Source organism: Arachis hypogaea, chromosome 12 (genome assembly GCF_003086295.3).
Source record: "Arachis hypogaea cultivar Tifrunner chromosome 12, arahy.Tifrunner.gnm2.J5K5, whole genome shotgun sequence".
Taxonomy (NCBI): domain Eukaryota; kingdom Viridiplantae; phylum Streptophyta; class Magnoliopsida; order Fabales; family Fabaceae; genus Arachis; species Arachis hypogaea.
In genome coordinates, this window is record NC_092047.1 from 65976238 (window position 1) to 65999884 (window position 23647).

At 32.3% G+C, this 23647-nt stretch overlaps 1 protein-coding gene across 1 annotated transcript; it reads right to left on the reverse strand.

The window, feature by feature from the left end:
* Positions 1–720: 720 nt before the first annotated feature.
* LOC112727464 (uncharacterized) lies at positions 721–22127 on the reverse strand. Its single transcript, XM_025777203.3, has 23 exons — positions 21495–22127; positions 20074–20135; positions 19786–19923; positions 19362–19634; positions 18713–18799; positions 18113–18214; positions 17930–17995; positions 16585–16662; positions 16422–16483; positions 13686–13730; positions 9747–9820; positions 7993–8060; positions 7046–7114; positions 6854–6945; positions 6683–6764; positions 6515–6593; positions 6352–6439; positions 6111–6264; positions 3956–4144; positions 3820–3879; positions 3262–3542; positions 2019–2124; positions 721–938 (listed from the first exon to the last, which is right to left on the reverse strand). The coding sequence occupies exons 1-23, from the start codon at positions 22012–22014 to the stop codon at positions 885–887; spliced, it is 2829 nt and encodes a 942-aa protein (XP_025632988.1). The 5' UTR covers positions 22015–22127; the 3' UTR covers positions 721–884.
* Between the last annotated feature and the right edge of the window lie 1520 nt (positions 22128–23647).

A 23647-nucleotide genomic window follows, 5' to 3' on the forward strand; every position in this document is an offset into this window, starting at 1 on the left:
AAAATAATTAGATTTTTTTTATTCAAATAAAAATAAATTTCTTATAGTATATTAACAAATCGAATCATGTTAATTCGATTTACTATTTAGAGAGAATTGAATCTGAATTTGAACATACATGTAATCATTCTTCATTTAAGACAATTATGTAATATTGAACTGCTTTTATTTTATTTGTATTTTACCCCAAAAATTTTATTCTCATAAGATACATTCCATATATATATATTTGGGATCTATTAGAAATAAAGTAGAATTAGTCATTCTTTCCCCTAGACAAGATAAATAATTGCTAATGTGATCTAGTAGTATCAAATTTGATAGCAATTTAAACTAATGTCTCTGGAATTGTGGTGTATTTTAATGTATAGAAGATTTGCAATCGATTGGCACATGCCTACAATCGATCGTTGAGTGCTACAATCAATTGCAGGAGTAATGAAACGATATCTAGAACAAAAAATGAGAATTTTGATTCTGTAAAGCAAGAATTTGATTCCAAGGCTCAGAATTGATTGTTTCAAGATAAACAATCGTTTGTTGGAACATAAACTATGTCAATTGTGACGACTACTTTCTAGAGTCTTATTGTTTTTAAATAGAAGATATATGTTTATGTGCTGTTTGAATATATAATACGAAAAACTATTATTTTCTTTTTATTATTTTAATAATTGGCATTAACTATTCTGTAATTTCTGTTATTATTGCGATCGAATATAAAACCTTCAAAAACCTTTTAAAATGCCTAACTATAGAACAATAAAAAAACAGCTGAATAGAAACGGGGTTAAACCGCTAGTATATTATAGAGATAAATAAGAATAGATATATGACTGGCATTATGAAAATAGAAATAGTGGAAAAAAAAAAAAGAGAGAATATCAACATAGAAATTCACGTATCCGGACAGGTCTTTTCACCGCATTCGTAAAGCCCTGCAAAAGAGTGAAGTATTCATTGTGTATCCAAAAGATTACTAACTTTTTAAAGTATTTCTTTAAATTTACAGCTTTTATCATTTTAGTTTTTTAAATTTAAAATTATTTATACTAGTATCTGAACTATAATTCTGGACACCATATTAGTTTTTGGATCCTTTCTAATACTGAATCAGCAAACTAAATGCTGGGTTAGTTCTGACTTATCACGCTAGACATAGGACTAAATAGCGTCGTTTCCTTTTCACACTTAAACAAGGCACAAAACTAAATAGCATCGTTTCCTTTTCACACTTAAACAAGGCACAATCGAGAAGAGGAAGAAGAGTTTTATGATGTGCAAATCATTGTCTCCAAACAACCTCGTTTTTGTCTTATTTAAGACCTAAAACGAAAAGACGTCAATTATATATCTAGCGTGGAAAGTCAAAACTAGTTTAACATTCTGTTTGTAAAAGTCATAATCTCAGGGACTGTTATGAAAAAAAAAAGGAAAAAAAAGGAATGAAAAAACGGAGCATGTTTGCAAATTTAAACATGCAAATATTTAAATAAAAAAAAAATCTGTGACGATTGTAGTTCAACATGTAGATATTAAAAGAAAAACAAGTTGGAGACAGGAATAAGAAGAATCCTGGACTTCAAACAGTAAACACAAAAACTCATTTTGATTGAGGAGATAGGAACAGAAACAGTTTTTCTGGAGTTCTTAAAATTGGAGACAGAACATATCTGTCGATATCTTTCTCAAACACAAAACCCAAGCATTTAGTAAGTGTTAGAGAGTTGAGAAGTTGTAACTCTTAGTGAAATCAGTGTAATCTTTCCCGAATTATTTTGCACATTGCTATCACTAAAATAATAAATTTCTATCTCTAATTCCAGGTCTATGAATTTCGATTTTATCTTTCTAATAACGTTATACGTAATGTTTATAATATCGTACGAGCAAAAACATACCGATGGCCCTCTGAATTGTCTCAACCCTTAAATTTATGGTAACTATTTAATAGAATTCATGCCTCATTTCATCGTCAAACAAGCATTTGCATTAAATCATAAAATAAAGCAGCATACCTCATTAAACTTGAATAGTAAAGGGAATGGGTCTTTCTTCAAAGTTTCTTCTTTCTGCAGAGAGCCATCATTGCTTTTGAGGCCTTTCTCACCTGGCTTTTTAAACCTGCACTTCAAAAAAGATAGGTAGCCGTAAACAATGAATATAATGATGATTATTCACCAAGGCATACTTCCTATTCATCAATGCTGATATAGATGATGATAATGAGTAAACCCCCTAAATAGTCCTTAATGAATTTGCCTTAGACAAATTTGTCCCTAAATAAATGAAATTGATGAATTAGCTCCTCATCTTTTAAAATACCAAACATATAAGTGGGATCATTACATTAATCAATCTTTACACCTGATCTTGTTATACAGTTTGGTGCTATTTTAAGTCATCAATTTGTAATTTAAAAATAGAGAGAAATCCCTAGTGTCAATGTGGCAGATTTGACATCGCTGCTTTTGAAAAAATCAAACTTTTACCATGTTAGAAGCATAGTACATGGGTAAGTTTTTATTCAAGAGTTTTGTTTTCATTCACAACAAAATGAAATATAGACCACAATGAAAGTATGTCAATTCATGCATGATCCAAGTTAGACATTGGTTCTCTTGTTGACAAGATCAACATCAGGTTATTACAGTATCCAGCAGATAAGTTAGAGAATTGGAAAAGTAAGAAGCAAAATGTAATTACTGGATCAAGGGTGGAGAAGTTTCGAGCTATGACATAAAATATCAAGCTCAATTGAAGTAGTGCCAACAAATCTACAATCAGTATTCCGGCTAATCCAGCTCAGCAGGACCAAACTAAGTATACTTATTCAAGGAAAATTTAGACAGCGGTTAATATCCGCAGCACACAGTTTTTTTCTAGGCTCCGGCTGGCCAATATATTAACTAAAGGCATACCATAAAATGATTTCAAGAAATTGTATGCAAGAACTTAAGATTTCAGAAGAATGAACACGATTATCTGATATATAGGTTCACCAGTTAACAGGGAGTTTAGTACCATTTTTAGGTTCAATTCTATTTAATATGAGAGATTACTACCTGTGATCAGTAGCATTTTTAGGAAACTAGTGCCAGGAAACAATTTCCAGTTATATATTCCAGTTTTAACATACTTTTCAAGTGTTTTTTCAAGTTCTAATACGTGAGCTTCTAAGATAAAATAGTGATCTATTATTGTAAATTGTATTCAAATAGTGGATATATGAAATAAAAAACAACATTCAAGAAGAATCACCTGTCAAAGAAACTTGAAAACCCATTAGATGGCCTTTTCTTGTTTCCCGTGTTTGGCAGTTTTGCGTTGTCTAAAACACATGGAACTTTATTAAGATTCAAGTTTGGTGAATCTGATTTGGGATTTGCATTTAACTGCCTCGCTAAAATGTTAGTATTTGTTTCAGTGGTTTTCTTATCAGCTGCAGCTCCATGGTTGGCTTTGGTTGATTGAGCATTGATAGTTCCACTAGCAAAAACTTCATCTCCCTTTGTAACTTGCAAGATTCTCTGTTTTTCAACCTGAAACCCAATTGTTGGAACAGGAGTGCAAGACTGAGAGCAATGAAGTTACACGAAGGTAATTGTGCCTTTCAATTATAGAATAAAAATCAAAATCAATTCATGTGGCTAATACAAAGTACGACAGTCTAAAGTCTGTTATTGGCACACAAACACTCTCTTCCCTGATTTGTTAGAATTAAAAAGGGAATACAGAGGTTGAAGTTAGAATGCCATCCAGAGCTATTGATGCGATAGGAATCAAACAACAAAAGCATTGTAGTTTAAGAAGCCTTACTTCATGGAGCAAAACCTTCTTCATAGGTAATGAAAGGGTGTGATGATTGGAGGCATATTCCTGCACAAATGTATAGAATAGAGAAATTAAAATCTGACTTAATTTCATATATTTCTGGCAGAGAAGTGATTGAAACCTTAAAGTTTATGAAGTCATTGATTGGGGGAACAAGAGACACAGCCATGTCATTTGCTACTTCATGCCTTAGGTGATTAGGCAGCATTTCTGACTTTGTAGTCTTGTATGTTATAGAGTAAGAGACCATTGTACTAACTAGCTGAGAAAAATCGTTCTTCTCCTTTTCAGCTAGGAGATGTAATGCCACCTAAAAGTAAAGAAAAACCATCAGAAAAAGTGGAAAACCAATAAAGTGCAAGCTGAGCTGAGTGAAGGTAAAGGCAATGAAGGCTCAACTTGGAGATCAGACTAAAGTCACTTCACAAGCAAGCCTCAAAATGAAGCTACATAGGTCTTAATCATGTACCAAACTTTATAGATGACAGAAAATATTTCTCAATTAGCTTGATCAAGAAGATGGTCATTCTAGCTACCTTGTGTTTATCTTTTAGTTTTGTTGTCTTGCTAATTTTTTATACAGATTTTTTAAAATATTAAGCATCCAATTGCAACAACATTAAAGCATAGTAAGATGTATGTCGTAGGGGAGTTTTTGATATAAAGAAGATTGATATTTACTTTGAATTTCATGATTCTCTCCTTATTTAATTAGGATTATAAGTCTACTATTCAAAATAGGGATTAGTATAATGTCTACTTTATTGCATCTATATTATTTTAGTCCTTTATCTTTTTTACCTATCTGAATCCCACATTCTCAACAAAACATTCCAGGTCTGTTACAATGAGTCATTATTGGTAATGTGGGTTTACAGGTTCTAGCAACACTGGAGCAAGATTTTGATCAAATCAGATTTTAGCTTGTCTTCAACAAACAACAAGCCTTGGGAGGTTGGAATTTCTGAAGAAAATGGAGTAGAGTTTAAAAGAGTGGTCCAGGACTCACTATTAGGATTTCTAGGTATCATAGCTAATGAAACGCACCACACTTTTCGGTGGGAAGAGTTCCTCTAGAGTTAACCCTAAGGTTAAAGTAGGAACAGTAGTCCAACACTTGACAAGCTCTACTATTAAAAGCTATGTAAAATATCTAGAAAAGACTTAAATAAGTTATTTGTTCCCTTGAAAATATTATCAATTTTGGTTTTGGTCAACAACAAAACCTTATCCCACTTCCCACTACATGGATCAGATACATGGATGAAATAATGTCATTATGCCCCCTCATCCCTCAAGTATCATGTTTGCTGTAGGCTCATTTAGGCTCAAATCTCTTTTGATCACCCCATTCATAGTCTTTTTGGGTCTCCCTCTGCACTGCCACTAACCTCTGGTTTATCATCAATTTAATATACCCTCTTGACAGGATGATCTACTGGAATTCCCTTCACATGTCCAAGCCATCCAAGCCACTTTGACTTTCTCTCTCATGTCCCCGTTTCTTATTTTGTCATGGCCACTCATCTGTCTAATCATCCTCATTTCGGCCAAACCAAGACTTTATTTGTCTTCATCCTTTAAGGCCAAACACTCTATCCAGATAACATCACTAGTCGAAAGACAGGGCAATAAAATTTACCTTTAAGTTTCTAAAGTTCTTTTTTATCACATATAAAACCCAAAGCACTCCTCCACATTGACCAGCCAACTTGAATCCCATATTTTACACCATCCTCCATTCCTCCATTGTGTTGAATATTCAACCAAGATACTTAAATATCTTGGCCCGTTGGATTATGTTTTCTTCAATTTTCACTTCTAAATTAGAGTTCTCGCTTCCTATGTTATGCTTCATGTACTCCCTCTTAATACAACTTATGCATATATCATGTACTTCACAGATTGTTTCTAAACACCTTTTCCACATAAATCTTTCCAAATTTCAACTGGTATATTGTCCAGACCCACTATCTACCATTCGGTTTAGGACCTCTTTAACTTCAAACTCTCGAATTCTTAGAAGTAATTAAAGTTTTGGTCCTCATTTCTTGTGTGTAGTTTATCCAAGCACAAAAGAGTCTCATGTTTCTCATTGAGAAATTTATTAGAATAGTTCTTCCATCTTTAGTTAATACTCTCTTCTATGACCAAAATCTCATCTTTATACTCAATGCACTTAACTTGGCCCAAATCACTAGTCCTGTATAAGATTTAAGTTATAAATCAAATCAAATCCTAGTTTTAAGTATTTCAAAGTAGAATTAGCACATCACCGGTCTTATCGTTGGTGGAGACAGAATATGCAACAATGGAGAAATTATATCTTCAACAATGCAACTAACTGATAGGTGCCTTGCAATATGTGGTGGGACTTTGTAATGCCAAGTATTCAAAATGTCAATCTTCTCAGACATCATTGTTCGATACCTGGACATTTATAGCATTATGAAAAATATTTTGTAAGAATGCCATATTTAAAGATTTATGCTAAGTCCTACAAGAACAATTTAATACCTTTGATAAGACTTTGGCCACTCAATGCTTGGCTTCTGAACTTGAGCTACTATATGATGTACACCAATTGCTATGGGCGGCAAATATACTAATGGAGACAGAACAGAAATGTGAATGAAATATGTTTTGCAACAATATCTATTGAAATTATTTCTCTTCTTACCATGAAGGGGCATTTGTTGTGTACGCCATATGAATTTATGCAATAGATCAAAAACTCCAAGAATATTGAAGCACTTGACCTTTAATCAAATTTGAAAACAAATGTCAATGTTTCAAATAGAATCAGCAAATTACCCAGCGTAACTCTGTAGTGGTCAATAATGCTTACAGTTTTTTGCATCACGGGATCATGATAATTGAGACGCAAAATATTTTCATGAATTCCATCCGAAATCAAGTCACTATCACCTCTGCAAAATTAAATGGCCAGTTTTACCAAGGACATACAAATATTTCAAAGTAACAGGATAATGTAGAGGAACAATAATGTATGGCCTACCGGTTTGATATCAGGGAGTACAAGGAATCAAATTCAAAAGACTTGCTTTTAGGTGAATTTCTTTCCAACTTCTTTCTTTTCCTATGGAAAATCTAAGAGAAGCAGAGCATCAAATAAAAATATTGTAAAGATACTGCTAATCTTATTTAGTATGAAATAAATAGACAAACTCAAAAGGTTAATTCACATTACCTCCTTCCAGATGTCTATAACATTCTTTGACACGTCCTTCTGGCCAACTACTTGAGAAGCTAAATCAAACTGAAAGCCAACAAGCCATGTGATTATTAAATCCAGCATGTAATAAACAAAAGAGTGGTCTTCACTCAACAAAAAAGTCCACTTAAACTTTTGAATACATAAACCCACAAAAAAATGTAAGTGATATATAATAATTGGACCTCTACGTAATATAAAAACTAAGAAAATTTCCACCATGATAGTAATTCAACAATTCAAGAGTCAAGAAAAGACAAGTCTAGAATATGTCTTCCCTCCAACAAATCTGAAAATGCCAGGGCTCTCTCTCTCCCCTCTAGGTTGCACATACTGAGTTTTCTCTTTAGGTTCTAGATACCTTGCTGAAGGAGAAGAAACTTAGAAAGGAGAGAATTCTTGAACTATTTGTATGATTCTACATTTATTCACTGTAAACACTTACCTATAAACACAACTACTAGGTGGATTAGGAAAGTAAACACAGCAACACATACTTTACTACTTTCAATAAATACAATACTAAAACTGGTAACTACAAACATATCTCAACATTTAGAAAGTATAACACGAAACTTTTTACCACGAACTTTGATATATTATGCAAAATTCGAAAGAACAAGCCAATGGTGGTCACTTGTCTTTACCCTAAGTACAAAAATTACAACCACAAGCAACAAAGAGCATAATAGTGTTGAGTTATCGCAGGAGCTCCCTCGAGAACTTAATCTCTTTCATATATCTTTCTCTTAAGAGGTAAAAGATTCGCAACCATTATGCAGAGATATTAAGAATTAAAAAGTAATATTCAAAAGTAGCAAAGTCATAAGCTCAAAAGAGTAAGAAATGGTAACAACTGAATCAATCTGTAATAAACGAGACAAAAATGTTCTTCTAAATTTCTGGTTCACATTTAGTCTTACCATATTGAGGGTTTCCTTTTTCTTGGAGAGAAATTGCAGAGTATTCAAGCATGAGCGTATATCACATTCTGAAATGTGAGAGGTCAAATAAAACAAATTATCAACAAGTAATCTAAGCTAGAATATGGTGTATTTGCTTAAAGCAAAACTCTTCAAGGAGATGTGTTTCACACATTATTACTTAGGGTATGTTAGAAAAGACCAAAGATTAAGCTTATTTCAATATTTTCTTATTCAAATAATTTGTTTTATTTTATATAATCAATTAATAAGTGGAGAAATAATTACAGGTATGAAATAATCATCTTTTGCATATAAACATAGGTTTCGAAATGTTGTTTATCCATATAAAGAGAAGAATTGAAGGCTACCCTTGAAGAAATAAGTTTTGGAAGAACATAGTTTACAAGTTTCACATAAGAACAAAGATATTGATTGTAAGTTTAGCAAGACATAAATTCTAACCTAGATGTGAAAATTGGAGTCAATAACTCAATAGTTAATACTAAAACACAAGGTACAAGAATCAATTGCAATGTATGATTCAACTTATCTAGGTCACTCCCAGGATTAATATGAGGAAGATTTTCAGCTCCTCATGATTATATAAAGTGGTATCAGGACCTTCCACCCTGTTGCTCTGCTACAATAAAGTGATATAATATAGGTGCTAATAACAACAATGCTATGTTCGTCAAAGACTAGTCAGAGGAATGGTTCCCAGATATAGCCTGTGCGTGCCAAGGCTGCAGAGCATGGTGGGATGTTAAGAATCACTTGAAAACAAGGTATGACTTGAGTCAAAAATCGAAAACCATAGCATTCCGATGCGAGGCTTATAAGTCCTTGAGCTCTTCAATTAGAATAGTTAGATTTTGTGGTGTAGTTCTCCCTAGAATATAATCGAGTAAAAGATGCTATTTCAGGTTCTTAATGGCCAATCCTAGTTCGAGAGGTGATTATCCTTTAATTTCAAAAGTCATGTCCTACCCATTGTAGGAGGATAAATCTTTGCAGGCAATAGATTGGATCAAAAGGCTAATGATAGTACAGCTTTTCATAAAGCAGTGGGATCTGGTTCAACATTAATTTTATTTGTCTGCTAATAGGTCTTTATCTCTCAACCTTGAGGACAAGATGGGTCATTTGTGGGGAAGTAGAGTTAGAAATCTATTAGTTAAGAGATGGTTCTCTTGTATAGAGAATACACATAAGGGGAGAAGGGAATTAATAAGGTGACTGGGCATTTTTTTTTAGCAACTGTTGGAGAGTTTAGTAGCTCTAAATCTTCCTCATATCAATCACATTCCAGGTTATTGACAAATTGTCATCAATCCTATATCAATAAACAATTTCTTTTCAGTTCCTGTGTCCGATTACAAGTTCTAACAATGCTTTTAAGTAGAAGAGGACTTCAGGTGTTTTATAGATAAAAATTACAGCTAAAGCAATTTTGACCATATAGTACAAAGGAGTAAACATCCGACGAAAAAAGTCTGACAAAGAAAACGAATACCCAATAATAGTGTGTAGATTAAAGTAGAGGGTGATCCACCACTAACTAAAGGTAGAGCTACACCTAGAAAAGCCACATTTGAAACTTTTTATTGGTCCCAAGATGAAACCAAGATAGGGCTCCCCCTTCCATGGCTACCATGGCTTTCAACAGTTGATCCTATATAGTGCATACATATATTTGCATAATGAATTGATAAGAAAGTTAAAACTCACTAGAATAAGATTAGAGAACCAACCTGTGTAATTTGCTAGAGCAGTGAGCGCAATAGCGCTAGCTTTCATTCCCTCCTTGTTACATATATATTTAAGCCTAAAAAGTTAATTTAGGTTAAAAATGGAACTGACAAAACTCAATGGACAGAAAAGGCTCTACTATACTAAAGAACAGTGAAATAATAAAATGTAATCTGGTGATAATTGATACTAGCAGAGTTCAAAATTAAAAGTACAAGCTCAATTACCCATATTTTATGTATGTAGCTAGCAACTTAAGCAACTTATTCAACTACTTCACTAAGTTAACTTCCGATATTGTTAGCTGATTATTATGTGCTACTAATTTCACCATTATGAAATGGCACGTGGAGATGGGCTATGTTTAGGACAAATACTGTTTACAACTTGAACTTTGACAGGAAAATATAACAGTTCACTATTCTTGGTAATTCTCTTTATTTTGGGGTTTGAATCATAGGATTAATGTTTGCTTTTTTTTCACAGGTACAATTTACACGTGTCCTCTAACTAATAACTTGTTAGAATACTTTCCTCTCTTGAATTATTAAAAAATACTAGAGTGAGATCCGTGCGATGTGCAGAGTGGTAAATTAATTATAGCATATAGTATATTTTAATAAGTATTATATTATTTAGAAATTAATTAAAATATATATAAACTAATATTAAATTTGATGTGTTTTTGTTTAAAATATTTTGTAATACAAAAGTTTTTGATATTGAAGTTGTACAAAGTTACATCTTCAGTTGTTTTTATTTTCGCATTTATTATAATTGACGGACCTAGTCTCTTTATATGGTGTTTGTCCTCCTTTTCTATTTTTGGTTGTTGTTGGAGTTATTTCTTTCTTCTTCCTGTCACATATTCTTGTGGAGACATGATGTTTCTGAACTGTTGACTTGTATACCTTTTCTGATCTATTGTCCTTTTTTAATTCCATCTCTGTATATATGTTCTTCATCTGAAGATGTGTCTTAGATTCATTTACTTTTTCTTTCTCCTTAATCTCATAATTTATATGTCATCTAGGTCTCAGTAAAGTTGGTTCCTATAATCAATAAAAAATATAAATGAGTAATAAAAATGATGTTTTGAATAAATAAAATTTTTGTTGTATTACTTGTTTTATTTGTTGTAATAAGGGTTAAGTTTCAGTATTTTTTGTCGGAACAAATGTCTTGGTAATAGTATATTGTTGAGAGCATAGTTAAAATTATTTACTTTGACTTCAAATATAAGTGTGAGGTTATATAAATTTTTCAATTGGAATGATGTTTCAATATCATTGCTGTCTTGGAGTATAATTAGATTTAAGATAGTTGTTCCTAATAATTTGTTTTGCTTCTCTATCAAATAGAACAGAAATTGTTGTGGCACTTTGATATAAAATCTTTAATTTAACTTTTAATCTAGAATAATTATTGAGTTAGTAATTTATAATTTGATAGAATTTTTTATGATAAGTATAATTTGATGAAATTTTTTATAACTTGAATCTGTAATAATTTTTTATGTTGTAGCACAAAAACTTCCATTTTTGTATTTTTTGTGGTTTTCCTTTGACATATACTTATTCTTCTTCTCATAGTGCATACAATTTTTTAAAAACATCTATAATAGTAAGAATAAAATTTTTTAGATTATTTATTGTGTGTGTATATATATTGAATAAGTTATTTTTAATAAGAATAATTTAAATAGCATAGAGTAAAAATATTTGTTAATAATTTTTTATGTTGTAGCATAAAAACTTCATTTTTTTTTATTTTTTGTAGATTTTCCTTTGACATTTACTTATTCTTCTTCTAGTGCATATAGTTTTTCAATGACATATATAATAGTAAGAATAAAAATTTTTAAAATATTTATTTCTTTTGTGTATATATATATATATATATATATATATATATTCACCAAGTTATTTTTAATAAAAATAATTTAAATAGCATAAAGTAAAAATATGTTATTTTTTTAACTTTGTCAAACAATATCTCAGGTGGTTCGAACATGTGAGAAGAAGACCAACAGAACACTCAGTCAGTAAGGTGGATGAGATAGAAGATGGACAAAGGGTGAAAGGCAGAAAAAGACCTAAAAAGACCATCCATGAGGTGGTCAAACGAGATCTACATGTAAACGGTCTCTCTATAGACATGATACATGATAGAGCTCAATGGCAGCGCTTAATTCATGTAGCCGACCTCACCTAGTGGGACAAGGCTTTGTTGTTGTTGTGTTGTCAAACAATATCTCAAGTGATCCAAACTCAAAATAGTGTTAAAAATGGTCAAAATTAATTCTTTGATTTAAATAACATATTGAAATAAGTATAATTATAAGGATCTTAAAATATACTTATATGTAAAGTATTACAAAATAATGAAAAAAATATAAATAGTAAAAGTAATAGCAAAGTATAACAGTACAAGTCTTATGTATGATATATAAGTATATCAAATAGTATGGAATTTGAATAGTTTATAACTTAAAATTTGTTATAATAATATTATTATGACACTTTTAATGTAAATATTTATTATATTTAATTAATACTTTAATTTCTATTAAATAATAATATGTAATAAATTAATCAATTGTGAGAGTTATGGTTTTAATTTTTTTTTTTTAAATATTTTACTAAAAGTTGACGGTTAATTTCTAAGTTTTGTCAAGTAATCAAAATTGATGATTGTGACTTAAATCTAATGTATAAAGAGTTGGTATCAATTTTTATATAATAAAAAAACTAATTAATTATATATATCATATTAAAGCAATTATATATTTTATATTAAAGCAATGAAATTTAAATAATGTAAAATATTATTTTTATTCTTCAATAATAATAGTGTATTTATTTTTATAATTTAATTTTGATACATTGACATTGTAAAATATTTTACACAATTATTCTATTACATCTGTTCTTTTGAATAACTATTTATGCAATTAATATATAAGATAATTACTTTTAGTGACGTAGCGTTGTTAATATACTTGTGAGGACATACATTTTAAATTTTAACTTTTGATTTTAATTTATTTTTATAATTTTACATTTTTATTTAATTATAACCAAATCAACCAGATAAATTAGTAATCCACCGATTGAGCCAGTGACCCAATGACCCAGTCATATGACCGAGTCAATTACCAGTATGATTCTAACAACCGGTATTTTACAAAAGAAGTCCCTCATAAGGATTTTGACAACGTGACTCATTAACCCGAATCAAATCAGTTGTTAGAATGCCAATATAAAGGTGCCAGGTGTCTGATGAAAATTCAGCATTGTGTACATCTGCCAAACTGACGTTGGAAAAATGAAGGAAGCCAGAGGTGAATGGTTTAAGATTTCAAGAAGCAGCCCTCTCTGGCTTAATGAATTGGGCTTAATTATAGCTTTGCTATATTTGAGGTGATGAAGTTTGGCGGTAATTTGAGATGGAAATAATGAAAGAGGAAGCAGCAGTGATGTGAGGACAGAAAGAGCATGAAGATGATGAATAATAGCAGAGGAAAAGCATGGAGATCATGAAGATGATGAATGATGGATGACAGGCTCAGCAAAGAAAAAGCCACTGTTTTGGAGCCTGAGTTAAAAATGCAAATGGAGTCTCTGTGACGGAAAACACCCAAGAGATTATCGTGAATCACAAGCTTAAATTTGGTGGATCCAAATTGAGTTCACTGAAAATTCGGCAGACAAATTTAAATCACAAATAAAAATTTAGGAACAATTATGAGCTTTTATATGTCAAATTTGGTTTGGCTGAAGTGACATCTATAGTAAATCTCGGATATAGTGGATTGTACCAAAGCCTTGCCCCCATTATAAGTGGAACTGAATTATGAGGTATCAATGGTTATAACTAAGCTGTAACTTTGTATTCTTTTATATAAAAGCAGAAATAGTTTAAGATAACAAGACCATCACCTGCTTACCACACGACCAACTGTTGGCTGAACAAACATATGAACCCTGCCAATGTAAAGATCTTTTGTCAATAAATCAAATTGTATATAAATTGAAATATACATATAACAGAACAGATGGTAGAATGCAGACATGAAAGGGAAGGAAAACTAGCTTGGAAGAAATAAATAATTAAATATTAAAATATATTGTTGCCATAATATCTTATTTTAATTTGACTCCTAAAAGTTTCTATTTTACCGGCGTTGTGTGTGCAAATACAGTTTGGTTAAAGTCCCTATGGTTTGTGCTCGTATTAACACCATCTATTAGAATTATAACACTAATGTGTGCACAGCAAATTACAAACAGAACACATATATTGGTTCGAAAATTCGTATTATCTTGTCCCTAGGCATAATACCCGTTTTCAACAAAGATCCCAGACATAACAAATAATTTCAATTTGATTCTTCACGGTAACTTTATGTCAAGTTCATGGTTAGTTTAACATCAATATATGGTAGCCACCATGACAAATTAGAAAAACATTTTTTCCCATTAAGGACCATAGTAGGAACTATAACGACCAAAAGTGCATTTAACCTAAAGAGAAAGTTTAGGAAGCCAGCACTTTTATTAAAATCTGGCCAGCACTTAACCAGCAAAAAGAAAAATGAGTAATCTCATATCAATGGATAAAATCTCACACAATTAAAAACATCAATAATGGCTAAATGATGGCTACAAATCACAAAACTTGCTGGCCCCCTAACACTCTTCTTGATTTAATATACTTCATGAATGTTACAATGGTCCAAAGTAATTTGGTGAATCAGTAGTCCATAATACTTTCTTATGGTTTAGACTTTTGAAACTCCCTTTCTATACTTGGTTTACTAAAGTTTTATAGAGAGCATCTCATTTTATATTTAGTAAACAAAATGATCATTTGTTTTTGCTTGCAACTTTTAAAAGTTACCAATATTTTTGAAAGTACCTAAAAAAGTACTTTTCAAAGTTAATTTGTACTTATTAAAATTAGAGTTATTACCAAAATCAGTCCAAAGGGTTTAAAAGCAGACATTTTAGTCCCAAAAAATTAATATACAAAAACATCTCCAAAGTTTTACTCTGACAGACAAATCAGTCTCCAATTCTTTTTCGACAGAGTAATTACCCAAATCAGTCTCCAAAAATTTTAAAAACAGACATAGTAGTCCCTAAAAAAATTAATAGGCATTTTTTGCAAGTTTTTGGGCAAAAGTAATGATAAATTTATTCATTAGATTCTTATGTATGTATTTATAATATAAAAAGAGTTTTTGCATAAAAAGTATATATATATATATATATATATATATATATATATATATATATATAGTCACTTAATAATAATAATAATGTTCAATAAAGTTATTAGAGATTATTCCACAAAAAACTCTATTGAAACTATTTGATAGTTTTGTATTTAATATAACTTAGCTTGGTGTGATAGCTAGGAATTAAATATAATCAAAGTTATTCTTCTGTTTTCACTTAAATCTCAATTTGATCATCAAATTATCAATTAACTCAAAAAGCTAACTAAATTTCTACTTCATAATAAATACCATATTAGAAATCAAATAGGTTTAACTTAACCTTAAAAGTTAATTTGATTATATCTACAAATATTCTTTTTTTAATAAATACTTGAAAAATTTAGTGAGTTATGCCCGGAAAATAGACAGAAAACTGTTATGTCTGATGAAAAAAAAACGTTGGAATTGATCTGTGTATTAATTTTTTTTAGAGACTAAAATATCCACCTTTAAAATTCTTAGGGACTGATTTGGATAATTACTCTTAAAATTAAAAGTTTGATATAACTCCATATGTTAATAAATATCTAACTGTTATATTTGTCTATTATAATCTTTTTAAATTTTAAAAATTATTTTATCAAACTCAATTGTTATTGCTTGTGCTTATTAAAAGGCATGTTTAGTTGGATTTACTAAACATAAGTGCTACCCCTTTTAAAAAACCATCTTTCAAAAACCAGCTTCAATAAACTCCTTTCGAAAAATAAAAACTTTACCAAACCAATCCTAAAAACCTTACAAAAATTACGCTGAAATGATCAAATATATGTAATACCATTATGGCTTTCCCCATTTTTTCTCAGGACAAAACAAAGAAATAAAAACAAAAAGAAATATAGCTTACTAAGTTGCAACGAGTAACCTGTGCCACTAACCTACAAAATGCATGCCGAGATTCTAGAAACAAAACAAATGCACTTTTATCTTGCTTGGACACAGTTCCTTTTCCAGAATAACTATTAGAACAACTAGTTTTGGAGATATCCCACTGTCCATTTAAAGAAAATGGAAAGGAAATGGCTAATATAGCTTGTTTTCTTTTTAAATGAAGGGACGACAGAAACTTCCGCCAAAAGTTACGTCATACAAAACTCCCATTGCTGCTTTTAAATCACTCCAAAACACATTTTAGTTACATTTGGCCATTCCGTTTCTTGTCATCCTTAAACCTAATATAGCTATTTTTCGGAACACAGCAGTCCATGCCCACACCAACAATGAACAAAAATTAATAGGACACTGCCTCCCTGTTATGGTTGCCTATTTGTAATCAATGTTTGCCAGAGATTAAATAACAAGAAGAAAATGACAGGTTTGACGCCAAGTTATGACAGCTCAAGAAAGGAGTGAAGACGTTCTAAATCATCGTTTAAAAGACTAAGAAACTTACTTGGCTATCTGACGTAACGGTCTTAAGGCAGGTGCATATAAATCATTACAAATGCAAATCACCTGTATCAACAACCAATACCATCACCGATATAATAGACAGCAACTGATTTATCACTTAACTATTCTAGTAAACACATGACAATAGAAGGATTGAAACTCACAGGTCTTGATAATGTTGCTGTTTTCCACCCCTTCTTTGACGATTTCCTTCCAGCATCAGACTTTGTTTCAGCAGAAACCTGCATTGTTAAAATAAACCAAGTTTCATGAATGTTCTTAATAGCAACTTGATTTTAAATCCCTTATAGTTAATACTAATACTTCTCAAGAAAAACCAATAGTTGCTGATATACTAGCATTATATTAATAAATGGATTCTTGATAAATTGGTGGAAAGGTGAGGCTAATTTTTTTTTTTTTTAATATGGATGGAAATGGTGTGTTATGCATATTATTGGAATGATTGGTGTTTTTCTTTAGTATGGTGTTAATTTTTTTAAAATTATTATTAAAGAAATCGGGACGGTCAGATTTGTTGAAGGACGAAGAGGAGTATGAAATCGGAGAGTCCGATTTCAGTGCATGCAAATTTTTTTCCGAACACCACACAAATCGGTAGGTCCGATTTCAATTTTTAAATTTTCTAAAATAGAAATTAGAGGGTCCAGTTTCAATATTTTAAATTTTTTAATTGTTTAAAAAGTAAAATCAGATGGTCCAATTTCAATATTATAAAGTTTGCAATTTTTTCAGAACAAAATTGGACTCATGCACCGAGTTGTGGAATGGCCATATCACTGAAATACAATTTAAAGTGAACACGTGTGCATTACAAGTTTTCTTTTCCAATAAAAAAATTACTTTGCGGAAAGGTGAGCCATCAAACAAGGTATATGTCTATTCGGAAAATTTATGGAAATAATTACACTTTTATGGGAACAAGATATATGAAAATATTTAAGAAAGTCATGCTGCTCAGCTGAAATATACAACTCTGGCCCCTTAAATCAATTCAGCTTGAATAATACTGTACAAATGTTACACCCAGGGAACATTAAAAGCATAAACCCTGGTCTTCAAAAGACAGAAACGAACTGAAGAACAACATTCAGTTACAATAAGTTCAAGCCCATTCTACCGACATTTTTAGGCATGTGCCCCCTTTTCGAAACTTATCAAATGCCACATTTTTTGTAACTAATTACTCATATGTCATCTTTTTATCATAGTGACAACTGATTTACTATTTCATTTTTAATTATGATTGTTTATAATAATATAGGAAGAGTGGCTTCTAGGAAATTAGTTTCAAAAGAGTGACATTTTGGTAATAAATTTTGAAAACAGTGACACATTTGTGCATTCTCTTCCTAGTAATAGGAGCATGAAATCAAAACAGCTGAACTAAACCAATAAATAAGTGAAATAACAACAATCAAAAGCAGTATACAAACATCTTTGATGAAAATAAGAAATATTACTATGTGGAAAAGAATCCTGACTAACCATCTTCAAAAGAACCTCCACAGCACCCTTGCCTTCACCAAGGGCTCCATCAATTTCATCCACCACCTGGAAAGTGAAGTCAATAGAAAACCATTTTTGTTGTAAGTATTGATGGTAAGAAGCAAATGAAAGATACTGAGAATAAGAATAACAGTAAAAATAAAATAAAATAAAATAAAGTACCAGACACTTTGGCCTTGAATCAGACAAGACAGAGTTCATTTGAACAACATCAAGGATTTTGGATTCAATAGTTGATGTAGAACGATCATCACTAGCATTAACCTACAACATTATTGTCCTGATCAGTATATTATATTAAAGCATCTCTAACAAGAGGCACAGAAACACGAAGAAGCAATAGAGGAGAGAGAAAAACAAAATCAAACAAACTTAGTCAATAAGAGTTGATAACATGAGAAAATATGAAATACAGTTGAACGTCATGAAGCATATACCCTTTGCCATATGTAATAACATGGACAACAACAATAATGTTATTTTATTTTATTTTATTCATTAGATCAAGTTGGCCACATGAATCAAACAACTGATTGAATCTTGGCAAAAAACCTTTCAACCAAAAAGAATACACAAAACGAAGCAAAATTAGGTCCTGTGACAAAAAATTGTAATCGCTAACAAATTCATCCAATCAACTGATATTACATTCATAAATCACTAGCAAGAATATTAAATTTTACCACCTGAACAGTCAAAAAGGAAATGAGTATATATTATAGCTTGAATGCCCTGATTTTGAATAAAGAGTGGAAAATATACCTCCACCACATGATATCCACAGTGCCTGGCAGCTACATGGGCAATTGTTGTTTTTCCAAGACCAGGTGATCCACAGAGCAGAAGAATCTGCAGTACTAATAAAAACAGTTACGAATGGGATTCAACATGACCATCTCACAACTTGATTGAAGGCATCGGTATAAATCAAATGGAAGTAGCATATTATCATGTAAGGTCCAAACAATGACTAAAGTGGAAATGCATGGTGTGAATTGTTTGAGAAGGATATGAAGAAAACATTTTAATGCGATATTTCTTGAAAAAAATCTTCAAATTAAAAGAAAAGAAAATAAGCCCATTATAATCACATAAGATGAGAATGATGACTAGGCTACAAAGCTCTATTGGAAATTCAGACATTGAGTTCCACTCTAACTATTTGGATTCTGAACACTGTATTAGCGTTGAAATTAGGGGTATTTGACTCAATTATCAGACTTTGGTATGAACTGGATTATTTGACCCAAAGGTATATCTAGTGGTCTTTTACAACCCACTCTTAACCCCTTTTGTTTCTTTCGCATATCAAACGTGAGTGTTATATCTTAGCGCACACACACATGTATTTTGAACAAGCTCATTACTGCTAAACACAATGCAGCTCAAGCACGAAAAAAATATTAAATACCTTCTGTTCTGGTGGACCAACATTGGTTGTCCTTGTATTCAGTATATCCTCAATGCCCTGTGAATTACTACTCTCATCCATACTTCTTGAATTTTTATACCTCCCACTACTCCATTTGGCTCCTCTGTTTGTCCTTGAAAACTTTGAATTGAAAGGTCGCTGATTTTGGGCAACAGAAGAATGTCGCTTCAAAGCAAACAAAACATCATCTGATGTACTTCGAATTTCAGATCCAAAAACCACAGAGTCCCATTGTTTCAACCATAAGAGTACCTGTCTTAGACAATAAACAAATCAATTAATGGGTACAAAAGAAAATTTTTAAAAAAATTAAAGAAAAAAGTAGAAAAAAATGTTTATATCTTCCAACTATAGCTCTTGTAAGTAATTATTTCCAGACCTAAATTTCATACTAGAGATGTACCTCGCGATTTGTTTGTTCATCACTAAGAAGCTCAGTAAATGACTTTGGTGCATATTTATCTACCCAAAGTTGCTCATGCACCATTTGTGTTGCAGGAACATCTAGATAGTTTTGGCCCTCCAAACTAGCTTCCATGGTCTTTTAAAAAAGAATAATCATTAGGAAACCTTAAATCTATGATAAACAATTTTGAATTTTCTCCAAGTATACCTATCATAATGTAAAATCCTGAAAATTTTATAAGGTTTAGCCACTTCAATATCAGAAGATGTGAATTTGAGTCCAAACCTTAGCGATAGCCTCTTGCTCCAATCTTTCGAAGAGTGCATTAATAGGTTCTAAAGTTAGATCTGCAAGCAAATAAAATTCCCAGTTACACAAAGCATGACATTTGAAGTTTCCAAATATATTAATAGGCCTAGATTCATCTATCCATAAAGCATGGAACTAAATCAAGCTGCCAGTTATAGATGACTAGTCAATATCAAGTGAAAACCGAACTAGTGACAAACTAATCATATATTCATTATTTAGATAGAGATACCTAAATGAAGTTGGAACCAAAAGAACCAGACTTCTGGAAAACACATCAACCTAATTTGCTAGAATACAAGGATATGTACCACACTTTTACTACAAAATCGCATCAAGATGCACCAAACTGAAAGAACGGTCATTCAATTTGAATTGTTATCTGCATATGAATTTCCAAATCATTTTATAATACAAGTGAACAGAAAACAACTATTGCGGAATTATCTACAAAACCTTATGATGGACATTCAGAAATTGATGGTAAATCAGTCAACTTCAAAATTTTAGAGAACTTTCGAATTAAAATCCCTAATTTGCAAAATTTTCTCTTTAAGTATTAGAACTTACAAAGGTATTTTAGCATGAAATACCCACAATGCTAGCTACTGCAAACCATTCACTTCATCAAATTTCCCTCCTCTAACAACCCTTTATACTCTAAAATCTGCCAAACCATGATGCCTTCCACTGTACTCTCTACAACTAGAATGATAACAACCACAACCCCAACCATGATCCAACAGTTATGCCTGGCTAAACTCCCATAGCCCTGTGTTTTCCCTTTGTTTTCCTAGAAATCAGGGAGCTGTAATGCATGACTCTATATTTCTTAATAAAATAATTATCACACGCAATTCTCTGTTTCTAAGGGTTTTGCCAAATAATGCCTCTACTCTATTATTTTTATCACTATTGTCTTTCAGGTTGAAGTAAGCACTGAATCTAACAAGACACAAAACCATAATCAGATCAGCATATTAACTATAGTTCTTAAATATCATTCACATTCCAAATTCCAGAAAATTTTTAACTAAATTGTACGGAAATACAATATAATGGAAGGTAACGGAAAAATAGGATATTCAAGTTATTTACTATAATTGTATCCCACTCCATCCTTTCCAACCTCGTTTAAATAATGCTGGATTTTTTTTTATGCAAGGTGTTTCGTGAATCTGTATTAACAAACATAGCAAAGTTAATTTAAACCGTAACTTCATGAAACTGATAACCTCAAGTAATTTCCCAATGAGGATTTGACAATTCCTTAAAATCCTATTTGTTTGACAACGTAAAATGGTAGAAAATTAATCACTTTTTTTCTTCTCTATTCCATTGCTAAAGCAATAAAAAAATGAAAGGTTGCACAAAACTACGCCCATATGAAACCTTACCAGCAGAACTGGCTCTCCAGTCCAACTTCCTTGCGAGTTCCATCCCTTCAATGCGGTTCAGTTTTGCGTAAACTCTATCGCCGCTAGGCGCAGTAACCGGCATACACTCCCCGTGGATCTCCCAAGCGTACCTTGACAGCTCCTTCTCCTTCACAAACCTAACTTCTTCTTCCATTCGAACGCCTCTAGGAGGAGGTGAGTATTGAAGCCAGTCCTCATCGTCATTGGAAACTGCATCAACCTCAGAGGCAGCAGAATCGCCAACCCTAACCCGCTTCTCCTCGGAAAGCGACCTGACTGGAGAAGGATCGTCGGAGCGCGACCGCTTGTGGCCATTGGATTGGGGTTCTGGAAGAACCACCAGATCTGGCGATTCTGGTTGCGGGTGCGTTTGCGGTTGCTTTTGCGGTTGCAATTCCTGTTCCTGTTCGGGTTCGGGGATGTCAAAATCTGGGTAGTCCCTTTCGAGCTCGAGAAGTTCAAGCTCTTCAGGAAGGGGTATGTCCATGTCCGTGTTCATCTCCTTTTGGAAGATGATAATCAGAAAGATGTCAAAGATGTTTCTGACTTTCGGTGTTCAGCAATAAGAGGAGGCCGATGATCCGATTGGGACTTTTTACGTCAAAATAGCGGCGCGGGAACGGGATTGTTTTTGGCGGGAAAGCGATGCAAATGTGGATTTTTTTTATTTAAATAAGAGTAAATTACCAATTATGCCCCCAAATTTATAAAACGCTGACATAAATACTCCTAATATTTGTTAACGACAATCATACCCTTGAAAAATTTAAAAATGGAATAAATCTGCCCAACTGTGAGGAGAACCCTTCTCCATTAAACGGAGCTTGGTGATGTGGCAAACGGAAGTCCAACGTAGCATCCGTATTAGGCTCTCAATCCCTTCTCTCCCTTATATAGTGTTAGGTGAGAACGTTTTCCCCAATTTGAGCAGCAAGCAAAACCCTAACCAGAGCCATGCATGGTGGAAGCAGAGTCATGTCAAATTATAATTGAAGGACACAGTGTATGGAAAATTGTAGCTCTGAAGGGCTCGAAGAACATGTGAGCAAGCCATATGATGGGACATGCTTCTGCCGTCTTCAGGTGGTGGTCTTGAAGTCGAAGATGAGGAGAAACCCAGGAAGATGGTTTTTCAGGTGTCCTCTGTGGAAGGTATGTATGATTTTTCTGCTTCATTTGTCCCCCCTCCCCCGGCGGTTGAGAATTGAGCTTGATGAACTGTATCTGTGTTGGGCAGACGAAGAACACTGGGTGCCGTTATTTTCAGTGGATGGATGAAACTATTGAGGAATCTGCTGGGGTGGAAGAATCCTCCAATAATGGCACAGTAGTATGCAATACATGTGGAGTCTTAAAAGGGAGGTTTACCAGTATTGAGACTGAGACGACACACATAAATGGAAAGATGTTGATAGAGCAGATGAAGAGAGTTGAATTGCTTGTGTGTTTCATTTTGGGTGGAGTTGTACTGAGTTTATGTATGAGTTTGATTTGTTTGGTTAGATAGGACAAGGGATGACTGTAGGACAGGGTTTATTAATGAATGTTAATTGTTATTGTTGCTTAGAAGTTATGTTGACATTGTTGTGGCTATTTAGTCACTTGTTGAGCAATTGGATCTGTGTCTTGAATTCGATTGCATCACTAATAGAAGCATGAATTGAGTGAAGTGAATCTAACTAAAAAGGTAACTGAGATATGTTAACTAATTTCAAATAGACCTAAGAAATAAAAATTGGTAAAGGCACAAGATTAAGTAATTGGTATGCATAACATTAAGCATTAGAACTAATTGTTCCATCCAAAATACTAGATACTGGCTAATCAGTCTTAATACCAGATATCAAAATATCAACCATACTAAATATAAACATACAACCCAAAAACTACATAAACCACTGCAACTAAATATCAACTTATAACCCAAAAGATCAACTAATTATGCACTAAAGTTTTCCTCAAGTTGACTGATTTGGTATGAATTTTGAGAACCTAGAAGTGGTTGCTTTAGATGCACCATTCATGGTTTCATTTGACACAAGTGGAGTCCTTGTGGAGTTTGAAACTCCTGAACCAGCAGCAGCATTTGTAGAAGGTGCAACGGGCCTTATCTGTGGGGGCCTAAATGGTGT

Coding starts and splice junctions, on each gene's coding strand:
- LOC112727464 (XM_025777203.3), bottom strand. CDS start 22,014: ATGAACACGGACATGGACATACCCCTTCCTGAAGAGCTTGAACTTCTC. Junction 8,061..9,746: donor TGCTCTAGCAAATTACACAG/GTTGGTTCTCTA, acceptor CTCACATTTCAG/AATGTGATATACGCTCATGC. Junction 6,440..6,514: donor ACAACAAATGCCCCTTCATG/GTAAGAAGAGAA, acceptor TGTCTCCATTAG/TATATTTGCCGCCCATAGCA.